Raw genomic sequence first — 15,449 nt, 5'->3', positions numbered from 1 at the left:
AGTAATGCCTGCAGCGGGTCAGGGTGGCGCGAGAGCTACAAATGGGGGCCTCGTGCCTGTCATCCCTGTGCCAGGGGACAAGACCACAGCACCAGCACCTAGGACTCTATTTCTATCCCAAAGTCAGAAGTGAGAAGAAATGCGTCAAACACAATGCTTGCTTTGGCTTCCATTCAACTGAGTAAAACTAGCATAAGGATTTAAACGTCCAGAGAACAAAAAAAATAATGCAAAAGAGAGCTATTTTAAATGGTGAAGACCATATGTAGAATGGTGCATTCAGCTGGGGGGGGGGGCCACATTGTAAGAGTGACAGGGAAGCCAGGCTGTGACAAGGATGCCAGAGGTGGGGTGACCAGGCTGACGGGGGACCAACTGGGCAGCGACGCCAGGGCAAACAGCTGGCAGAACTGAGGCAATCTCTTTGGAGAAGAGAAGACTTACATCTTAGCCAACTTCAAATCGTTCATGGGCTGACAAAGAGAAGCAGGGAGGATCTATTTTTTTTTTTTTTTCTAGATGTAAGAAACAGTTGCAAGTTACGTGGAGATAGATTCAAATGGGTATAGATTCAAATGGGTATAGGCAAAGATTACCAAAAAATCACTGGCGTTTGCCAACAATGGAATGAACTGTGGTGCAAAAGAAGGAGCTCACAGCTCTGGAAGGATCCAGATAGAAGCGAATGGCTACCAGACCGCCACGGTCAAGAAGGGATTCCCGTACTGGGTGGAAAGGCAGAGCAGAGCCAACAGACCCCTTCCGCTGCAGGTCCTGCTTAAAGGTGCTGTCTGTCTGCTCGTGCAGAAGTGGGAGTGGAAAGAACAAGAAGCTGGTCTGTGGGAGCTGGTGGTACCCCGCGGCTCGCTTTAAAGAGAATCTAGTTGGCCTTTATTGCGGGGTTTCTCACATATACTGTGGTTTCTTTTCTTCCTAGGACCCTGGCTCTTCCATCCTAACCTGAAACCAACAGGGGCCCCATCATGCTTTTCCAGTGAAATTCCTCTGCGTTCAAAGGACATTTCCTCCCCCACCTCCTGCCTAGCCTGCGGCTACCTTGACACTGTTCTCAAGACCCAGTGAGCTGGCCGACAAGAAGACACGTCCCTGCGTGAAGACTTACATGTCGTGCAGCCCTGAAGAATAGTAGGACAAGGTGGGGCTGGGAGAGCGAGTCTGCTGCCGCGCTGGCTTGGCTGTGCGAGGAGGGACGGAGGGGCTTGTGGACAAAGGCTTTGCGCTTCGGGGCGGAACAGGAGGGGCGTTCAGGAGCCGGCACTCTTCCCTGACCTGGCGCAGAAAAGAATACTCTGGGTTAGCAACAGACTGACAACGGGTCAAGTTGCTACTCTTAAACAACAGTAGCAGCAGGTGTACGAAGGGAGAGAGAAGACCGTAGCACGCGAGGAGGACGACAGACACAGATGCTGCCCGAGATCAAAGCTACGCCTGTCATGAACTTGCTGGGACAGACCCATTTTTTTTTTTTTAAGACTTTATTTATTTACTTGACAGACAGAGATCACAAGTAGGCAGAGAGGCAGCAGAGGTGGCGGGGGAAGCAGGCTCCCTGCTGAGCAGAGAGCCCAATTCGGGGCTCGATCCCAGGACCCTGGGATCATGACCTGAGCCGAAGGCAGAGGCTTTAACCCACTGAGCCACCCAGATGCCCCCGGGACAGACCAATTTTCAAGGGGACTGCTTGGCAAACGCCAGTGGCTGCTGAACCACGGCCAATAACGTGAACTATGGCGAGTTAAAGGGCTAGTGATGGATGAGCTGTGTAAAAGCGATGCGTTAAGGAAAGAAGGACAGTTGGCAGTTGTGACCTTCATAGAGGATCAAACTCATCAACTGGGTTGTGTCTATCCCCTGTTCAAACTGAGTTCAGTGTGATCCTTTGGGGCTGGAGGCTCTTCTCCACGGGGGAAGCTCCTTCTGAAGTTATTATGCTCAGGGCTTCTCACTCCTAAGGGTGCATGTGAATCACCAGGGTTCTTGTCGATGGGCAGATTCTGAGCTGGAAGACCGAGGGCGGGGCCTGGGAACCTGCATTTCTCACAAGCTCCCGGGTGCCACAGATGCTGTTGGAACAAGGCTGCAGATGGGGTACTGAGGCAGACTTCTAAGCCCCAGGACCTGGCACTTTTCACGAGAGCTGCCGCCAACTCCCTTCAGCTTCACCTTGGAGAGCATTAGGTGACCTGTGATGTCTATGGCTTGTGTGAGCCTGCAGGCTGTAAGTTATCCGTTTCTTTTCCATTCACAGAGGCATTCGAGAATAGGATTCTTTTTAAGGAGGCGAACATTTTTAAATGTACTTCTCTGTGTCAGGCAGCAGAGGGCAGTTTATACCTGGTTCTGCTAGTCCACCCTAAGCCACACAGGTAAAAACAGCCAATTCTGACTTTGTCAGAAAGGTCCTTGCCTGATTTTAGGCCGTGTTCCCAACAATTTTTTCACCTTTGCCTTCAATTTCTTTCTGTCCCTGTCCCAGCAGCTCTGGGGTAATCAGGACAATGAAACAAAAAGCTTCCATTAGCTTTGGTACTGGGTTTGCCTAAAACCAAATTAAAATATGTGCTTGTGACTTTGTATCCTCTACCACCTACATGGCACACTGGGCCTCTAACTGGCTTCCCAGACCTGAGTAGCTTGCCAAAAAAAAAAACCCAGATATTACAAAAAGTCACATGACCATGCAAACCTCAATTCTAAGTGAAATGGAAGCAATTTAAAAAGTCTCGTCTGTTGCATTTCTTCCTAGCGCAGAGGATCACTGCTCCCACCCGGAGAACCCACGGCCCCGGTTACTGCGACCCACGGGCGATCGTTTTTTCACTGGAAAAGCTCTTTAGGCTGAAACAAAGTAATTCTGAGCAGCGGATTCTCTCTCCAATACCTGCAGACTTTTTTTCCCTTTTAAGTTTTTTAAAAGGAGGTAAGTGGATGACTACAGAAGGAAAATCTGGGAAGACCTGGGTTTGGATAAGCAAGAGAGAGAGAGGATCACTCAGCTGGGCGGGGGGGACTCTCGCACCACTGGAAGGTCTCCTTTTGTTAAGGAGCTGAGAACCAGCTAGGACACTGAGAAGGGCTGGCCGGGTCACCCCACTGGCTGGCTTTCAGGAGTACATACTGGTTACAAAATAAGTAACTGAGATAGTGAGTCAGCTTCCGTCTTGTTAGTGATTCGTACAGGAGCCAGCTACATTTCTTTTCTTTCTTAGGGAGTATCCACAGGATGTAGGATGGATGGGTGTTACTTTATTATACATGTGCCTGATTTTGTTTATGCTTACGGTAAGAAGAATCAGGGAAAACATAAGGAGCCTGTCTTATAACTTTTTAATTTTTAAAATAAACAGTCCCTTTTCAATACTGGGTTAGAAAAGAACATGGGGAAACATGGTTAATGCTGAATTTGATTTAGAAATGTCCAAGTTCTGGAAGTAGTCATTGACTGTGATGTTTTATTAGGGCTCACTTACCTAGATGTCAATTATGATATGCTGAGATGTCCATGACAAGATGCATTTTAATTTTAAGTGGCTGACTTAGCTCTTAGAACACAGAAAAGCAGCCGCCTGTACTTGAATTTGACCTATGGGGAGTCCCCTCTTCCTATTCTTAAAACCCCAGGCACTCCAGGTTGTTTTGAGCTGGTTGTGCCACCTACTTCTGTAACTGGGAGCCCTGAAGCGCCTTCCAACAGGTCTCCCATGTGAGAGGAGGAGCGGAGAGGAACTAGTGAAAAGCAGTACTTGTAAGTAGGGCCCAGGACCCAGGGAGGTGAGCTGTGGCTAACTGAGTGTGTATAGCTCAACTCCAGACTGTAGCGGAGATACAGGAAGTGTCTGGGGTGGTCACAGGACTCTCGAAAGAAGGAAGAGTGTGTGTGTGTGTGGGGTTCCTGCTCTTAGGAGATGGGGAGGAGTCAGTGAAGAGATGCTCACAGAAGGCCAGACAAAGGTTCTCTTCCACTGTGAGGAGAGAGCTGTTCGGGTGTCATTGCGAGCTCAGCGACAAAGAATTAGACTGATTGGAAAACCATCTGGGAGAAAAGGTAGTTGAAAACAAAAACAAAAGGACTTTAAAAGGACCTGGTTCGGGGAGCCTGGGTGGCTCAGTCGTTGAGCATCTGCCTTTGACTCGGGTCATGATCCCAGGGTCCTGGGGTTGAGACCCGCACTGGGCTCCCTGCTCAGCAGAAAGCCTGCTTCTTCTCTCTCTCCCACTCCCCCTGCTTGTGTTTCCTCTCTCGCTGTCTCAGTCAAATAAATAAATAAAATCTTATTCTTTTTAAAAAAAGGACCTGGTTCATAACAAGAATTCAGGTGTCATTTTGTCGAGGCACAAAAGGGCCGGCTTTGGCTCCTCCAAGTGGGTGCGTTAGGACTTAGTGGGGCTGAGCACAGTTGACTACCTGCTCTCTGTGTGTTACTTTCATCTTGTTATTTCCTTTCTTTCTATTGAAAAGATTTTAAGTCATCCGTACACCCAACATGGGGTTCAAACTCACAATCCCGAGACCAAGCTTGCATGCTCTACCCAACGAGCCAGCCAGGAGCCCCTCAACTTGTTACCTTCAGCTTGTTGCTGCAGATTTTCAAATGAAGTCATATGCAGTTTATGGGAAAAACTATATGCTTTGGTGAAATACATGCATTTTGGGATCCAGAAGTTACAAACAGCGAGGGTTCATTGCGCCATCTTCCCTCCTACCTCCTACGCCCCTGTTACAATAACTGTTCTACTTTGCTTCTTGATTGGATTCAACATGGGACATGTGTAGCCCAGAGGAGTGTAGTTCTATTTGAGAGGAATTTTATCTGACAATAAAAGGCAATTTACAAGACTGGAAGGCCAATCACCTTATTTCCAGGTTCCCTCATATTCAATTTCACTTTCAAGTGCTACATTTTCAGCAGATTCCTTCTAAAAGTCTCAGCATGTGGCTTTCAACACGTTACTTCCCATCTCCGGTGGCACCCTCTGATGGCTGGATAAAGTCCAGCCTCTCCTGCTTTCCACTGAAGCCTTCTGCAGTCTTTCTAGCTCTATCTGACAGCCACAGAAATTACTACACCTTACTCCATCCTTCTGGTTATTTCTCCCACCACTCCTTTGTATGAACACACAGGTCCATCCAAAGCGGCAGACTCAGCATCACCTATACACACCTGTCCTTGTCCGGTCCTCTCTGCTGTGCTTCTTCCTGTCTCCCTAAATGCCACTTCCCCAGGCCCAGTCCCAAACATTACATGCTCGGTCTGGGACCACTGCACAGGGCCACCAGTACATGTCACTGCTTCTGAATTCAGCTCACACTCTTTGTATTTACTTACTTTCCATGTATAGTCACTGAGCCTGCAAGTGAAAATGGTAGGCACTGGCATTGTTGTTACTGGTACCCTGTGGATGACAGAGTTTGGGGAACTCATCACCTCGGGTGCAAATATGTCCCACAGAATGCTAGGCAGAGGTTAACAGATGTCACACACACACAAAATACAACAAAAAGCTACTTTTATTTTAAAATATGTAAGAATGCCTTTTATATTTTTATGTGGGCATTGTTATTGGTAAGTCATTTGGGCTGGATGTTAATTGTGTGTGTGTCCTCATATTAATGTCAACCTTGAGAAAAAAATGCACCAGCAGACCTGGCACATATGACCAACCTCAACTCTACCACCACCCCACTTGCCATAGTAGGAGTGTGAAAATGACAATGACGGTATTTCTAAACTGGGAAATGTCAACCCCCCTCCGAATAACTGCTATTCTAAATGGGGATATTACAGAATACAGCATGGCTGGCAGACTAGGGTCCTTCCTTTCCTCTCCAACGTGGCATGTCTGGCAGCACGGTGGTGGGGGGGAGTTGGTGGTACCTGGATTATCAGGAATAAACGTCCAACCCTGGTCCTAAGCGAGGTGCTGGCATTGTTTGGGGGCAGGTGTTACTGTCTATCCTAGATTGTGCATGACGTCGGCTACTGGTTGATCATTTCTGGTTACAGGTAGTTTAGGTGTTTGCAGAGACGCTCCTGGCACCTGCTGGTTAGGACAGGGTCAATGGACATGACATGGATTCTGGATTCAGGGGGCAGCAGGGAGAGCTGGCTCCCTGCTGTCCCCAGAGCCTTGCTTCATGAATTCTCGGGTCTAAGCTCTTCTTTCCGGGGCACCTCAGTGGCTCAGTCAGTTAAGGGTCTGAGTCTTGATTTCAGCTGAGGTCATGCTCTCAGGGTCATGAGACCGGCCGGAGTTGGGCTCTGCACTCAGTAGGGAGTCTGCTTGAGAGTCTCTCTCTCCCTCCCTGCCCCTCCCCCTCCCCGCAGGCGAGCACACACACAATCGCTCTATAAAGAAATATTTTCTTTCCAGCAGTCACTTACACCTCCAGTACAACTACCTCTTCCCTTTTGTAAAATGCTCAAGGATTAAATTCTTTTTTTTTTTTTTTAAAGATTTTATTTATTTATTTGACAGAGAGAGACACAGTGAGAGAGGGAACACAAGCTAGGGGAGTGGGAGAGGGAGAAGCAGGCTTCCCACTGAGCAGGAAGCCCGATGTGGGGCTCGATCCCAGGACCCAGTTCTGGGGATCATGACCCGAACCAAAGGCAGCCGCCTTTGGTTAAATTAAATAAGGATTAAATTCTTATCAAATATAATATACCACCACTCAGGATTAAGACAACCTCTCCTTAGTATTCATGCAGCAGATTGCTAACCCAGGGCTAAATATAAAGGTCATTTACTGGAAGGTGGAAATGGTGAGTTCTGCTCTTTCTAGAACACTCTCTAGTCACCTTTCTTTAGTCCAGAAGGCCTATTCTCGTGACTGCCATCTAACACACTGACACAATTTAACAGTCAGGGTTTGAAGTAAACTCTAAAATGTGTCTAGGGGCTCAGAGCTGAGATCAGAGCCACTATCTACTTCCACTGTCCCCAAATGTCTGAAGAATATGGCCATCCCTTTTCCCTTTTCCTACACACTACATTAATTCCATTTTGCTATTGATACGTTCAAATGTATGATGAGTGCCTAGCACATGCTCCCTGAGCTAGTGTTAAGTATACAGAAATGATTAGCTCGTGGAATCTGTTGGGAAGAAGGGAGACAAACATAATCAAGACACAAATGGCCTCGTAATAACAGAAGTAAGAGGAAAGGTTAGTAGGGAGCACCGTTACTTTATTCAAGGTGACAGAACAAATTCATAGGAAATTGTACTGAGAAAGTCTCCAGGAAGAAGGGATATGAGTGTGCAAAAGGCACAGAGGCATGAAAAAAACGAACCAAAGTGATGCCTGGGCCTGGAGGCTTCAACGATGAGGCAAGTATTGTTTCCATTTATCAGACAGAAACTTAGAAGGAAGAACAAAGCTTGGGAGAAACCAAGGAGCTCAGTTTTGAAAATACGGAGCTTGAGTTTGATGTTCTACCGACAGAATCTGTGTGATGGTGGCACTGGGATCTCAGATGAGAAGAAGAAAAAGCTGAACCCCTAAGGAATGGGCAGAAGAGGAGACGAAGAAGGAGGAAAGAGGTGACTCTATCTTAGCACTCCCAGAGCAGAACCCTGCCCAAATGGTGTCAAAGAAGTGAAGGGAGGGGAGGACAGCAGGAGAATGGCGGTGTAAGGAAGGGAGCATGTCAAAAGTCAGGAAAGGTCTGGAAGATACGTTAGAGTTAGCAGGTCACTGGGGATCTTAGCAAAAGTCAGAATGAAAAACAAACAAACAACAACAACAACAACCTGGCAGACAGATTCCAGTGAGTCAAGTGTGTAACAGGAAGTGAGGGTGAATGAAGTTGGGAGGGCACAACACTCTTTTCAAGAATACTGACTAGAAAGGAAGGGGAAGAGGCAGTTACTAGAAAGGGATAGTGGACTGAAGAAGGCATGGCTTTTTCCCCCCCCAAGCTTGGAAGAACTTTAGAAATGTGCCCAGTTATAAACATGCACACACATAATAACCTGGAGGCTAAGGGCTTACTGACCCCGAGGATGTATGGTTTCCCTTCATTTAAGAAGACGGAGAGGAGAAGAGACATTTTCCCATTGCTTTCTGCCTTGGCCGTGCCATCACTGGCCACTGTAAAGCCAGAAAAGAAATCAATGGTAACTTATTGTCTAACAGCAAGAGCAAAGATGCACCAACAGAATGAATGACTTCGGAAAGCTTTGTGTTTTTAAGCAAAGGTGGTCAACAAAGTTAAAACCCAACCCCAAACTTTGGTCAAAACCAAATGCGTCATAGAATAGGATGATTTTCTTTGTTTTCAGAATACTGTCCACAAAGTTTAACTTGCTTTCCTGACTCTGGAAATAGCATTTAACTGTGCTTTCCCGTCTCCATTCCCTTCAGCTCCAACTCTGCATGGCTGGGAGGGAACTGAGCACAGTGTAAAGGAACAATAATTTGTTAAAAATGGACAAAAGGGTCTTCTCCCTAAATAGCCACATGTTAAAAATGATGCATGAGAATTTGTTCCAAGTACAAAGCTCATTAGTACCTGGTTGGAAAACAAGGTTACACGTATTTATGTATATTTATGATATGTTATGTTTATTATATGTAAAATTTGGTACACATAATTGGAGCATTTTATATATATTACCTATGATCTAATTTCTTTCTCCTTTGACCATTAAGTTTTCCTGATACTTCCTAGGGATTAGAAGAATACAAGAGACTGAAAGACACACCAAGTATTTATGAAACAGCACAGTGTAGGGATGGGGGGTATAATATTTGGTATAATATTTCTTGGAAAGTTTTAATTTCTTGGAACTTTCTACTTGTCTTGCACAGAAGCAGTAACACTTTTTATACCCTCTCACTAGCTGGACCAAAGAGACTGCTTAAAAAAAGTAAATGGAACACTTACTGTGACATCTTCTGTGTAGCCATCTTTTGGGGGGAAAAATCAATTTTATCGCAGTGTACTCAACTTTTAAATCCATGGCAATGAATCTGGAGACACCTACTAACAAGGCCACACATTTCCCTTGTCTGTGGTTTAAAACCATCATACCTGCACCATCACACGCCTGTGGGTGGAAAAATTCTGTCTCAAAGATCATGCTGCTTAGAATTGCTGGCAGTCAGTGAAGACATTTTGGCATCACTCAGGCAGGGTAAGGATTATTTTGTTTCTTTGTTAACCATAACTCAGAAAATACACAGATTCTTTAAGTGAGCTTGATCTATAACTGCACTCACCTGTACCGTGAGTTTTCTTCTCTAAAAAGCCAACTTCAGGATAATGTCAGCAATTGAAAGAAAGGAGTTTTGTAACCACGCTTCCTTGAACTTTGCAACTTTGCCTTCAGTGCATGCCCTCTGCCCTGGATTTTATATCGCTTCCCACACTCCCTCTCCCAGATAACAAAATCATTACAGCCTTAAGAAATCTTATTTATAAAGAGGCTTTTATACAAAGAGTTCATAACCCTGTCACATACCCATCAGGGTATTTTCAGCCAAACAGAAATGAAAGTTTATAATGACAAAGTGGTAATAAACGAAACTCTATGTGATTAATTACGCAAGGGCAGATGTGATTTACAGTCAAAATCCTGATTCTTAGATGAATACTTTTTTTTTCCCCTTCCAGTTTTACACGCTGACGATAAGGACCTAAAGACAGACCTGGGTTTGAATTGACCTCCAATCTCCAAGCCTCGGGCGAGGGAGGCAAGGCGGAGGCCACTCACGAAGGGCAAGTGGTCCTGAAAAGAATACTTGTTTAAATTCTAGGGTGCTTCTATGGACTCAGAAGAAGGAATATGCTATTGGGGCAGAGAATAAAGCCCTTTTCTGAGCAAGGAGTATAATACATGATACATATATTTAAATAGTATATAACCTTCACATTAATGTGATTTTGTGCAAATGGTACTCGAGTGCAGATTTGCAACAAGAGCTATCCCACAGAATATTGTAATTATTAGCATACTCAACATTGAGACTTTCTAATGGACACAGGAGAAAAACATTTCTTGGTTTAGAAGGTTTCATTTAAAAACAAATAACTTACATGAAACCAGAGGCAATTAGTTTCAAAATTACCAAAACACAGTAATAATTTAGTCCTTATTTCAATTAACATATGGGAACGTAGATATGGCTTGTTCTCAGAGTACTCCTCAAAAGTCGTAATTAAAATTAATTAAATGTCAAATGCCTTAGGAGACCTCATTAATTAGTGGAATCCTGAGTGAATCTTTGTGTAGAGCAATTACTCTGAAAAATAAATAGTCACTTCCAGATTAATCATTTTAGTACCTAAACCTGAATATTAATATGTCAGATTTATTTAAGAAAATCTGTCTTTTAATGCCTTTTCTGATGTTAACATTTGATACAGGGCAAAAGTCCAAAGACAAAATAAAATAAAAACTCAGTCAAATCAGTTCTCATAGCTACTTCCCTTGGTTTATAAACAAACATCTTTTGATAGCTTTTTCCTAACTTTGGTAGTCATGTGACGTCCCTAATTCTGTCAGGTGGATACCTCCAGTTGGTGCATGACACCTGGTCACACCATAATCTAGCCAAGCCACTCTGAGGACAGAATTTGCCAAGGCAACTTGTCAGTCCTTTTTTTTTTATTTTTTAAAGATTTATTTATTTATTATTTATTTGTCAGAGAGAGAGAGAAAGAGAGGGAGGGAGAGCATGAACAGAGGGAGCAGCAGGCAGAGGAAGAAGCAAGCTCCCTGCTGAGCAAGGAGCCCGATGGGGTACTTGATCCTAGGACCCTGGGATTGTGACCTGAGCCGAAGGCAGACACTTAACCACCTGAGCCCCCCAGGCATCCCGGCAACTTGTTAGTCTTAATATTTCTATACAGGTTTGTCTGGGAATTCCAGTTTCTTGACATGTGTTTGCAGCCTCAGAGCCACACGTGGCTTCTTCACAGGTACTCTATAGCTCTTCAAAACCCCCAAATGCCCCCATGAAAGGATTACACAGTACTGGGGTCCAGGATGCTGAGCATTTCTGTGTTTCTTTGACGAGTACAAATCTGGCACCACAGTTGGGTAACTGTAACATTAACACCTAGCTTATCAAATGGGTATTTTAAAAGTCAGATGAAAAGAATGTTTTGTTATTTTTAAACCCAAGTGGGTTTCTGTAATATCTCAGAGACCAGGAAAATGAAGCTATCACATGTGCTTTTCAATGTGTGGACCAAGGGGCCCTGCCTGGGTGCTGGGCTGACTATGGAGGGAGATGCGCCTGTTTCCATCAGCCTCCTTGACTCTTTGAAGAGGCCTCATACCCTCATTAAAACCTCCCCAAATCATTTTCCATCTGACCATAAATTGGAATCTGCCCCATATTAAGTTACGGCTACTATTTATTGAACACTTCCCAAGTGCCATGGACCAGTGCCAAGTACTTGGTATAGTACAATGATGCAATGAAGAAGCTGTTATTCTCCCCACAGGAACTGACTCAGGGAGATTAAGTATTTTGCCAAAGGTACGAAGCTACTTTGTGGTATTGTGAGGGAGACTCAAATCTGTGGCTTTTTTTTTTTTTAAGTAGGATTCACACCCAGCATGGTGCGCAACATGGGGCTTGAACTCACGTCCTTGAGATCAAGCCTTGGGTGCTTAACTGAGCCACCCAGGCATCCCTCAAATCCACAGCTCTTAACCTGATGTCCTATGCCTCTAATTATCTACCACATAGTGTGGCTGATCACTTCTCTTCCTGCTTCTAGTTAAATTCCACAGAGAAGGGGAAATGAAGACTTCTGGGATGCCTGGCATTTCTTCACATTTTTTCATCAATTGTTCAGCCTGTCTGAGGCAGACCACATACTCCGACTCACTTCTGTAGAGCTCAGTCCGTTTTTCCAAGCACCTACTGGACTAAATCCACCCTGTAAGTCTTATTATTCCCCAAACCAACAACACAGTGTGCTCTGTGCCAGGGCCTTTATTTATGATGGACTTTCAGCCTCATTCAGCGAGTACACCAGCAATCCGTCTTACGACAAATCCCTGCACCTAGTTTCTTTGGGGCTCTGGGGCACCCCTGTCGGGCACCACAGTTCACAAATTCTTCATTAATCTGGCAGTAACACTTGGTTTAAACCAGTGGCTCACAACCTAGCTCCTTTTATGATTTTCTTTTCATGAACCGCAGGAATTGCTCTAATGTCAACAACCAAGCAAGAGTGAATATACTTCTTTTCTGTTACTGAAGATGAGGGAGGAGCCTAATCCCTGGGTCTGCAGTCCCCAGGTTGGATACTGCTGCATAAATGTTTTCAGAAGAATCATGATCCTGTGGTTTTGATAATGACTTGTAATTCAGTGTGCAGCCCAGAGCAGTCTGGGACTCAAACCTTCTATGTACAGAATTTTATGCAATATAAAGGCTTTCTATTATTGCTCTCCAAAATGGCATTTTTTCAACATTGTCACTTGTTGAGGGTATCTGGGTAAGTATTTTAGACTTATCAGCCAGTACCCAGAAAATTAAGGTTATGGATAGAGGCCCATGATGTTACGAAGTAGAGGATGTGTTTAGAATAAACATATGAACCAAAAGGATAATCCACTTAACAAGGACTGTCAGGTCATTCTGATCTGAGGGCCCTCTGTGCAATTTAAAAAAGTGACAATGTCACCATTCAGTGAGCTGGCTATGCTCCCTCAGTTTGGGCTCATCTGCAACAATTCTGAGGGAGACAAGGGACATCCCTCTTAAACTTGGAGCTATGCTTACTTTTTCCTGGGCTATTCCTGTTGGGAGGGGAACAGCCTCTCATATTCTGGAGAAATAAGGGGCAGAGTTTTGCTTTAAAAAAAAAACAACACAAGGGCACCTGGGTGGCTCAGTGGGTTAAAGCCTCTGCTTTCGGCTCAGGTCATGATCCCGGGGTCCTGGGATTGAGTCCCGCATCGGGCTCTCTGCTCAAACAGGGAGCCTGCTTCCTCCTCTCTCTCTGCCTGCCTCTCTGTCTACCTGTGATCTCTGTCTGTCAAATAAAAAAAAACAAAAACAAAAACAAAAACAAAAACACAAAACTATATTCAACAATCTTTACAAAGATACCTGAAGACTAGAACATAGCCCTAAACAGCCACATCAAATACAAAGTGAAAGAGGGCTACGCCGATTACTCAATCCACTGAGGATTTTCTATTTGGCCCCACCACTCAGCTTTCCGCTTAAGATGAGGGGAGGAAAGTGCTGAACAGCACAACCCCGATGTGGCCAGAATTGCAGCACAATGAGGGAAAACACAGTGGTATCACTGAAGGGGAAAGATTTACTCTCCTGGTTACAGAAAGAAACAAAGCCCACCAAAATGTGCTGGAGACAGAGCACAAGCGTGGGTTACAACTTCGGACACTGAAGTAGGAAGTGAAGGAAAAAAGAAGAATCCGGAGAGAAGGGACAGGCGGGCGTGCAGTGGAGCCACTGTACCCCTGGATGTTAAAACGACGGGGTCACGCACTGTGGCAAATAGAGTGCATTTGCCAATGACCAGCTCTGCTTCCCTTACCATGAAAGACACGCTTTCTCCAACTCCGCGCCATTGCTCCAGCACTTTCTACTCCTAAAGACCTGGTGGGAGTTGTCCCCTTCCCAGATGACGTCTCACTTGAAAGCTTATCACCATCTTTAGTGATCAGGCAGGATAACTACTACGTACATGGCGTGTCTTTCTCCCAAGACTCACCCCAGTGTAACTTTCCAAAGAAGTTTTATTTAATTCTGTGGGAGCGCTTGAATTTATGCCCCATTAAAGCTCCCTTTTGAAAATTACAAGCTGAAGCCACATCTAACAATTATGACGTTTCTTTGGATCCCACATAGTTCCTAAAAATGGAAAACTCATTTCATGGTCAAAGAGCCCATAAAAAATATGACTTCACTTGAAATGCCCAATTTTTTTAAAGTAAATCAAGTGATTTCAGGTGTTTAAAGTTTTTAAAAAAGATTATAGCATTCTATAAACACTGGACATGCTCTGAAAAGAGTCTCTTGTAAGACACGACATCTGAGACTGGAGACCAACATTTTTTCTCCCCCTCTGAGGTTTGCTTTTGCTTTCAAATTTAACTCTTGTATTTTTTCGTACCAAGGTTAAGAACAGAGCCTCTTAATATTTATGTTCTTACTCATCTTTTATTACGCCACAGAAAAAACAAGTGGCGCTAGCCTCCTATTTCTAGACTTTGTTACATAATGACTTTGGGTATGACCATCATGGATGAGTCAATCCATCATTTAACCAACCTAAGTCTCCACTATGTGCCAACTAGGACCAAAGTTCTATAGGAACAGTTCACACAGTGACACTCCTACTGAAGATCAGGGTTCCAAGTTTCCAGGAACATCAAGTATATAGTTGAGACACACTGAACACTGCTTACTTTCCAGGAGGACCGTCCCCTTACTTTTTACCTGCTTTTTGGGGGGGCTGGGATGGGATGGGGGATTATCCTCTGATATGAATAAAAATACCAAGGACTCTAACTTCACCAAGACGTCCCTGAAATTTTCCAGTCCCCTACTAGGTACTGGGATCCCTGGGCTTGTGTCTTGAGGTCTATGGGAGATGCTCCAAAGACCAAGGAAAAATCCAGGTCTGCAATCTCTAGGGAGTTCTTGTGTCCTAGAGTGAACAGCTGGGATGGGGGGGGGTCCCCGCTCAATAATCTCTGCAGCAATGAGGGCCCCACACGGACAGAGAAGTTCAGGGCTGTCCATGACGTGGCTCCAGCCTTTTCAGCCACCATCACTGTCCTTCATCCATTCTAGTCACCCTGTTCTACTGACTCAAGAGCTCTTCCTGTTTTCCCTCCACCTGACCCAGCTTTCTTCCACATCTTTGCTCATGCTATTCTGTCTGGAATGTCCTCCTTTCTCACCTCTCTGTTCTTCCAACTCACGCGTGTTCTCTCAGCTCATTTAAATTGCCATCATCTCCATGAAGACTTTTCTCATGCGTCACCCAACTAGAAGTTTCTTTCTCCTCTGAATTCATTTTCCTCTGAATGAAGCCTATCTCTCTTCTATCATTTATCACATTTTAACTTATATGACAGTCATTGCATTTCATCTGTTAACTTCCCTATAAAACTGAAAGATACTAGAGTCCAGAGTGCACGTCCTGTTTCTTGCATCCCACCCAGTATTTCCATGGGTTTGCAACTAGGTTCTGCACAGCCGCAGGGTTTCACAGAGGTGTCCCAAGACCACCATGGGGAGCAGAGAGAATAGATGCATATGGAGACATCCTCCCCCTAAAAGTGCTTCAGTCAGATGGGTCTGAATTCTTCTATTGATTGTGATTTGTGTAAAAAAAATTTTTTTTTAAAGGAAACTGCTAGAGATAGGGGGGAAAAAACCCCCACTGCAGTGGCCACTGTCAAATAAGCAAACAGAACTAT

The 15,449-nt window shown here is 44.7% G+C and overlaps 1 protein-coding gene across 2 annotated transcripts in view; it reads right to left on the bottom strand.

Annotated features, from left to right (window-relative positions):
* GAREM1 (GRB2 associated regulator of MAPK1 subtype 1) overlaps nt 1–15,449 on the bottom strand; it is a 199,810-nt gene that overhangs the window by 3,611 nt on the left and 180,750 nt on the right. For both annotated transcript variants that reach the window (XM_080822016.1, XM_080822015.1), the window contains exon 5: nt 1,124–1,290. In XM_080822016.1, coding sequence (XP_080678142.1) covers nt 1,124–1,290 — 167 coding nt within the window. The remainder of the gene's footprint in view (nt 1–1,123; nt 1,291–15,449) is intronic.

The sequence above is a fragment of the Martes martes genome, assembly GCF_963455335.1.
Source record: "Martes martes genome assembly, chromosome: 13".
NCBI classification, from domain to species: Eukaryota; Metazoa; Chordata; class Mammalia; order Carnivora; family Mustelidae; genus Martes; species Martes martes.
The sequence above is the reverse complement of the archived record's forward strand: the minus strand, read 5'-3'. Positions and strand labels throughout refer to the sequence as shown.